This window comes from Molothrus aeneus, unplaced genomic scaffold, assembly GCF_037042795.1.
Source record: "Molothrus aeneus isolate 106 unplaced genomic scaffold, BPBGC_Maene_1.0 scaffold_30, whole genome shotgun sequence".
NCBI classification, from domain to species: Eukaryota; Metazoa; Chordata; class Aves; order Passeriformes; family Icteridae; genus Molothrus; species Molothrus aeneus.
In genome coordinates, this window is record NW_027098964.1 from 973,948 (window position 1) to 981,640 (window position 7,693).

The 7,693-nt window shown below is 60.8% G+C and overlaps 1 protein-coding gene across 2 annotated transcripts; it reads left to right on the forward strand.

The window, feature by feature from the left end:
• The first annotated feature begins 277 nt into the window (after positions 1-277).
• On the forward strand, positions 278-7,268 carry LOC136570148 (collagen alpha-1(X) chain-like). Of its 2 annotated transcripts, XM_066570607.1 has the most exons (4): positions 278-305; positions 2,892-5,292; positions 6,217-6,460; positions 7,027-7,268. In XM_066570607.1, exons 2-4 carry the CDS (start codon positions 2,893-2,895, stop codon positions 7,044-7,046), a joined length of 2,664 nt encoding a protein of 887 aa, XP_066426704.1. In that variant the 5' UTR covers positions 278-305; position 2,892; the 3' UTR covers positions 7,047-7,268. The 2 variants fall into 2 exon arrangements, with proteins under 2 accessions (XP_066426704.1, XP_066426703.1); XM_066570606.1 differs by lacking the exon at positions 7,027-7,268 and having other exon boundaries at positions 5,770-6,325.
• The last annotated feature ends 425 nt before the right edge of the window (positions 7,269-7,693 follow it).

The following is a 7,693-nucleotide window of genomic DNA, read 5'->3' on the forward strand; positions in this document are numbered from 1 at the left end:
TCCCCCACCCCGATTTCTTTTTTTTTCGGGTTTTTTTGTTGTTTTTTTGGGGGTTTTTTGGTTTTTTTTTTTCCGCCCAAATTGAACCCAAACCTCCCCCTCCCCCCACCCCAAATTCTGACCTCTCCTCCCGCCCCTCCCCCACTTCCCCCCCATTCCGCCCCTCCCCCCCCCCTCAGGAAAAGCCGCTTTTCCTCCCCCCCCCTCCCCCTCCCCCCACCCTTCCCCGCCCCTCCCCCACCCTTCCCCTCCCCTCCCCCCCCCCCGTTCGCTTCCTCCGGGTCCCTCCCGCGCTCCAGCCCCGGGTGAGTATTTGGGGGGGGGGGAGGGGGGGGACCCCTCCCCAAAAATTTCGGGGGGAAAATCTCGGGAAGGGTGGGGGAGGGGCGGGACCCCGCGGTTTCCCCTCCCCCACCCCCTCCGTATTTTTTTTAATTTTTTTTTAAATTTTTTTCCCCTTTTTTTACGCCCTTTTCCCCTCCCCCCACCCGCCGCACACCCCGGGGGGGGCCGCGACCCCTCCCCAAATTTGGGGGGGGGAGGGGAGGGGGCGCCGGGACCCCTCCCCCACCCTCCAATCATTTCGGGGATTTCCCGCGGATTTTTTTCCTTTTTTTTTTTGATTTTTTTTTGGGGCGTTTCCCGCGGATTTTTTAATTATTTTTTTAATTATTTTTGGGGCGTTCCCCGCGGATTTTAAAATTTTTTTAATTGTTATTTTTGGGTCATTTCAGGCAGATTTTTAAAATTTTTTTTCCTGTTTTTTGGGGGCGTTTCCCGCGGATTTTTTAAATTAATTTTAATTATTTTTGGGGGCGTTTCCCGCGGGTTTTTTGGAGGGGATTTTCCCGCGCTCGGATTTTTTGGGATCCCCCCCCGCCCCACCCCAAAAAAAAAGAAAAAAAATCCCGGGAGGCCCCGCCCAGGATTTTTTGGGATGCGGGATTTGGATGGGATTGCCCCAAAATTTCCCGGAATTCACCCCAAAACTCCCCCGAAATTGCCCCCAAAATTCCTGGGATTCCCCTCCAAATTCCCATATTTGCCCTCCCCCAAAAATCCCCCAAAATTCCCGGAATTCCCCCAGAATTCTCCGGATCCCCCCCAAAATTCGCCCAAATACCCCAAAATCCCCGGATTTCCTCCCAAAATTCCCCCAAATTCCCCAAAATTCCCGGAATTGCCCCCAAACTTCCTGAAATTCCCCCCAAATTCCCCCCAAATTCCCGGATTTTCTCCCAAAATTCCCGGAATTGCCCCCAAAATTCCCGGGATTCCCCCCCCAAATTCCTGGAGATTTTGGGGCTTTCGGGGATTTTGGGGACCCCGCCCCAATGGAAGGATGACATCCCCAAAATGTCCCAAAAATGTCCCCAAAATGTTCCCAAATGTCCTCAGAATGTCCCCAAATGTCCCCAAAATGTCCCCAAAATGTCCCCAAAATGTCCCCAAATGTCCCCTTTGGCTCCTCCCTTGGTGGCCCTGGTGGCTCCTGTCCCCACCCCGTGTCCCTCCCCCGTCCCCAAACTGCGAATCCCCAATGGCCCCAAATGGCCCCAGAATGTCCCCAAATGTCCCCAAATGTCCCCAAATCCCCCCAATGTCCCGAATTGTCCTCATTGTCCCCAATGTCCCCAATTGACCCCAATTGTCCCCAATTGTCCCCAATGCCCCCAATGTCCCCAATGTCCTCATTGTCCCCAATGTCCCCAATCCCCTGAACTGTCCCCAGTTGTCCCCAATGCCCCCAAATCCCCTCGATGTCCCTCAGTGTCCCCAGCGTCCCCAATGCCCCCATTGTCCCCAAATCCCTTCAATGTCCCCAATGCCCCCAAATCCCCCCAATGTCCCCAACGTCCCCAACGTCCCCAATGCCCTGAACTGTCCCCAATGTCCCCGATTGTCCCCGGTGTCCCCAGGATGGCGGCGCAGGTGCCCCCCTGGAAGCTGGGACCCCCCAATGCCCCCAAATCCCCCCAATGTCCCCAATGTCCCCAGATTCTCCCATCCCCCCAATGTCCCCAATCCCCCCAATTGTTCCCCAAATCCCCCCAATGTCCCCAATCCCCTGAATTGTCCCCAGTGTCCCCAGATTCTCCCATCCCCCCAATGCCCCCAATGCCCTGAATTGTCCCAAATCCCCTCGATGTCCCCAACGTCCCCAATTGTCCCCGGTGTCCCCAGTCCCCTGAACTGTCCCCAATGTCCCCAACGTCCCCAATTCCCCCAAATCCCCCCAATGTCCCCTGAACTGTCCCCGGTGTCCCCAGGATGGCAGCGCAGGTGCCCCCCTGGAAGCTGGCGCTGCTGGGTCCCCAGTGTCCCCAATGTCCCCAATTCCCCCAAATCCCCCCAATGTCCCCAACGTCCCCAATGCCCTGAACTGTCCCCAATGTCCCCGATTGTCCCCGGTGTCCCCAGGATGGTGGTGCAGGTGCCCCCCTGGAAGCTGGGACTGCTGGGTCCCCAATGTCCCCAATGCCCCTGAATTGTCCCAAATCCCCTCGATGTCCCCAATGCTCCCAATGCCCCCAATGCCCCCAATGTCCCCAATGTCCCCAATTGTCCCCAGGATGGCGGCGCAGGTGCCCCCCTGGAAGCTGGGACTGCTGGGTCCCCAATGTCCCCAATGCCCCTGAATTGTCCCAAATCCCCTCGATGTCCCCAATGCTCCCAATGCCCCCAATGCCCCCAATGTCCCCAATGTCCCCAATTGTCCCCGGTGTCCCCAGGATGGTGGTGCAGGTGCCCCCCTGGAAGCTGGGACTGCTGGGTCCCCAATGTCCCCAACATCCCCAATGTCCCCAATGCCCCCAATGTCCCCAAATCCCCCCAATGTCCCCAATGCCCCCAATGTCCCCAACGTCCCCAATGTCCCCAATTGTCCCCAGGATGGCGGCGCAGGTGCCCCCCTGGAAGCTGGCGCTGCTGGAGCGGCGCCGCCGGGAGGACGAGGCCGCGCGGCGCCGGGAGCGGGAGCAGCGCGAGCGCCAGGCCCAGGTGCCCACCTGGAAACGGGAGCTGCTGCAGCGGCGCCGCGCCCGGGCGGGGCCGGCGGGCGCACCTGGGCAAGGGGGCACACCTGGCATGGGCACACCTGGCATGGGAACACCTGGGCAAGGGGGCACACCTGGGGGCACACCTGGCATGGGCACACCTGGGGGCACAGCTGGGCAAGGGGGCACACCTGGCATGGGGACACCTGGGCAAGGGGGCACACCTGGCATGGGCACACCTGAGGGCACACCTGGCATGGGAACACCTGGGGGCACACCTGGGCAAGGGGGCACACCTGGCATGGGCATACCTGGGGGCACACCTGGGCAAGGGGGCACACCTGGCATGGGCACACCTGGGCAAGGGGGCACACCTGGGGGCACACCTGGTGTGGGCACACCTGGCATGGGCACACCTGGGCAAGGGGGCACACCTGGCATGGGAACACCTGGGGGCACACCTGGCATGGGAACACCTGGGGGCACACCTGGGGGCACACCTGGCACGGGCACACCTGGGCAAGGGGATACACCTGGACAAGGGGGCACACGTGGCACGAGGGGCATAGCTGGAGGAACACCTGGCTCAGGGGTTATACCTGGCCTGGGGGGCACATCTGGATCAGGACCCACACCTGGGGGCACACCTGGCACGGGGGGCACACCTGGGCAGGGGGGATTGGGGGGCTCCCACCTGGTGCTGGCGCCAGGGATGGAGGAATGCGGCCGTGCCCAAAATCCCACCTGGGACCCCCAAAATCACCCCCAAAACCACCCCCAAAATTCCCCTCAGGATCCCCAAAATCACCCCCAAAATCCTTCCCAGGATTCCCAAAACTGTCCCCAAAATCAGCCCCAAAATCTCCTCCGGGATCCCCAAAATTCCCCCCAGGATCCCAAAAATCCTCCCCAAAATCCCGAAAATTCCTCCTGGGACCCCCAAAATTCCTCCTGGGACCCCCAAAATTCCCAAAATTCCCAAAATCCGCCCCGGGGTCGGGTCAGTCACCTGCGGAGCCGCTTTGTCCCCGAGCCGGGGGGGGACGAGGGGCGCGGGGGGGTCACCGTGGGGTCACCTGAGGGTCAAGGGTCAGCCAAGGACATGGGAACGGTCAAAGGTCACGGAGTGACCGCTGGCCTGGGGACAGCGGAGGGACAAGGGACGGTCAAGGGCATGGTCAAGAGCTGGACAGTGGCGGATGGCCGGAGAGGTCAGGGGTCAGTGGGGACACCGGGGACAGTGTCCGGCCATGAGCCCAAGCCCTCGATGACCCCTTTGGTGACCACGCTGACCACGACCCCTGTGACGTCACCGGGGCAGGGCTCTGTCCCTGTGTCCGGGGTCACCGTCCCCAGGTCTGGGGTCACTGTCCACGTGTCCGGCGGTGTCCCCACGTCCGGTGCCACTGTCCAGGTGTCCGGCGGCTCTGTACCCAGGTCTGGGGTCGCTGTCCCTTTGTCCAGCGGTGTCCCCATGTCCAGCGGTGTCCCCATGTCCAGCGGTGTCCCCATGTCCGGTGACACTGTCCAAGTGTCCGGTGCCACTGTCCAGGTGTCCGGTGCCACAACCCCCATGTCCGGTGCCACTGTCCAGGTGTCCAGTGCCACTGTCCCCACGTCCAGCGGTGTCCAGGTGTCCAGTGCCACTGTCCCCATGTCCAGTGCCACAACCCCTGTGTCCAGTGCCACTGTCCAGGTGTCCGGTGCCACTGTCCCCACGTCCAGCAGTGTCCCCATGTCCGGTGCCACTGTCCAGGTGTCCGGTGCCACTGTCCCCACGTCCAGCGCTGTCCCCACGTGCGGCGCCGCTGTCCAGGTGTCCGGTGCCACTGTCCCCACGTCCAGCGCTGTCCCCACGTGCGGCGCCGCCGTCCCCACGTGTGGCGCCGCTGTCCCCACGTGCGTCGCCGCTCTCCCGGTGTCCGGTGCCGCTCTCCCGGTGTCCGGTGCCGCTGTCCCCATGTCCGCCTCCGTCCCCTCGGCCGCCCGGCCGGTGTCACCGCGCCGTGACCCCCAGTGTCCCCCGCCCTGTCCCCACCCCGCCCTGCAGCGCCGCAGCGGCAACACCATCACGGTGCGGCCGCGCCGCGCCACGGGTGACCCCGCAGGTGTCCCCTCAGGTGTCCCCGCAGGTGTCCCCCCAGGTGTCCCCACAGGTGTCCCCACAGGTGTCCCTGGGGGCGTGGCCGAGCCCCCCAAGAAGCGCTACCCCACGGCCGAGCAGATCCAGGTGATCGGGGGGTACCTGGTGCTGCCCCGCTCCTGCCTGGCCAAGGGAGAGCCCCGGCGCAAAAAGGTAACCTGGGATGGGGGGGGACACACCTGTGTCACCTGTGCCACCTGTGCCACCTGTCTGTCACCTGTGCCACCTGTCTGTCACCCCTGTGTGTCACCCGTCACCTGGGCGACCCAGTAGCGTCACCCATGTAACTCCCATGTCACCCGTCTGTCACCTGTGTGATTCACCTGTGTCCCCAAGTGTCACCTGTGTCCCCAAATGTCCTCAATGTTACCGATGGCTTCAATGCCCCCAAATGTCCCCGATGTCCCCAAATGTCCCCAAATCCCCAAATGTCCTGAAATCCCCTCCAATGTTCCCAAATGTCCCCAAATTCCCCAATCCCAAAACGTCCCCAAATCCCCCCAATTTCCCCAAATAGCCCAAATGTCCTCAAATCTCCAAAATCCCCCAAATCCCCCCAACATGCCCAAAGTCCCCAAATCCCCCCAAAGTCCCCAAATGTCCCTAAATCCCCCCAAAACGTCCCCACAGCTGCAGATCTGGTTCAGCGATCCCCAAATCCCAAATCCCCCCAAATTCCCGAAATCCCCAAATGTCCCCAAATCCCCCCCAATGTCCCCAAATCTCCCAAAACCCCCGCTGTCCCTAAATGTCCCCAAAATCCCCAAATGTCTCCAAATCCTCCCAAATGTCCCCAAATCGCTCAAATCCCTCCAATGTCCCCAAATCCCTAAAAGTCCCCAAGGTCCCCAAATGTCCCTAAATCCCCCCAATACGTCCCCACAGCTGCAGATCTGGTTCAGCGATCCCCAAATCCCCCCAATGTCCCCAAATCCCCCCAATGTCCCCAAATCTCTCAAATCCCCCCCAATGTCCCCAAATCCCTAAAAGTCCCCAAAGTCCCCAAATGTCCCTAAATCTCCCAAATCCCCCCAAAGTCCCCGAATGTCCCCAAATGCCCCCAAAACGTCCCCCCAGCTGCAGATCTGGTTCAGCGAGCGCGACCTGGAGCGAACCTTCTGCTACCCCTCGGAGGGGGCGGCGCTGGCGGCCTGGGGGGGACCCCCCGAGGACCCCCCCGGGACCCCCAACCCCCCGGGACCCCCCGGGACCCCCCGGGACCCCTCGGGACCCCCCGGACCCCCGGAGGAGGAGGAGGAGGAGGAGGAGGAGCCCCCTCCCCCCATGCCGGGGGGGCTGCGGGGCCGCGCTCTGCTCGTGGGTGGGTGTGGGGAGGGGGATTTTGGGGGGAATTTCGGAGATTTTGGGGGAATTTCGGGGATTTTGGGGAGAATTTGGGGGGATTTCGGGGATTTTGGGGGAATTTTGTGGATTTTGGGGGGGGTTGGGGAGAATTTGGGGGGTTTGGGGGGGAATTTTGGGGATTTTGGGGGGTTTTGGGGAGAATTTGGGGGAATTTCGGGGATTTTGGGGGAATTTTGGGGATTTTGGGGGATTTTGGGGAGAATTTGAGGAATTTTGCGGGGGCGTTGGGGGACATTTGGGGAGGATTTGGGGGAGAAGTTTGTGGGGATTTAGGGGATTTTGGGGTCTTGAGAAGGAATTTGGGGGGGAGTTTGGGGGGATTTTGGGGAGATTTGGGGGTATTTTGGGGGGTTTTGGGGCATTTCAGGAGGTTTTTAGGGAATTTGGGGGCAATTTGGGCAGATTTCGAGGGGGATTTGGGGTTCTGGGGGTTTTTAGTGTAATTTTTTTGTGGGGTTCTGGTAAATTTTGGGGTCATTCGAGGCTATCCTGGGGGTCCCTAACCCATCTCCCCCTCCCTAGATGAATCCTGCCGTCGGTAACCCCGGCCCAGCCCCCCCGGGAGCCCCCGGAGGGGCCGGACACTCGGACAGGGCCGGACACAGGGACAGACACCCCCCCAAACCTTTGGGGGGAGGTTCCGGAACATTCCACACCCCCCCCGGCAGAGTCTGGGGGTTTTTTGGTTTTTTACCCAATTTTGTAGATTTTTAGTACCGGGGAGGTTTTTTTAATTATCCCTAACGAGGTTTTTTTTAGCCTAATGAAGGGGTTTTGTACTTTGGGGGTGGGCGGAATTTTGTCAGTATTTGCTCCCAGTTTGGACTGAGCCTGGACCAGTTTGGACTGGAAGGGGCGGGGCCAAAGCCGTGGCCGTATTTGGGGGGGGGGGAGGGGGCGAAGCTGCTTTGAAGGGGGTTTGGGGGGATGGGGAGGGGGCAGATTTGGGGGAGGAGGGGGCAAAAATGGCGCGGGATGGAGTAGGCCGAAGCCTTTGGCCTGGTCTTGTTGCCGCAGCAACGAAACCTGCGGCCTGTGTACTGCCAAGGCCTGCTCCTGTTGCTATGGTAATTAAGCCTGCAGCCTGTATACTGCCAAGGCCTGCTTTGGTCAGCATGGCAATGAAGCCTGCGGCCTGTGTACTGCTAAGGCCTGCTTTGGTCACCATGACAACGAAGCCTGTGGCCTG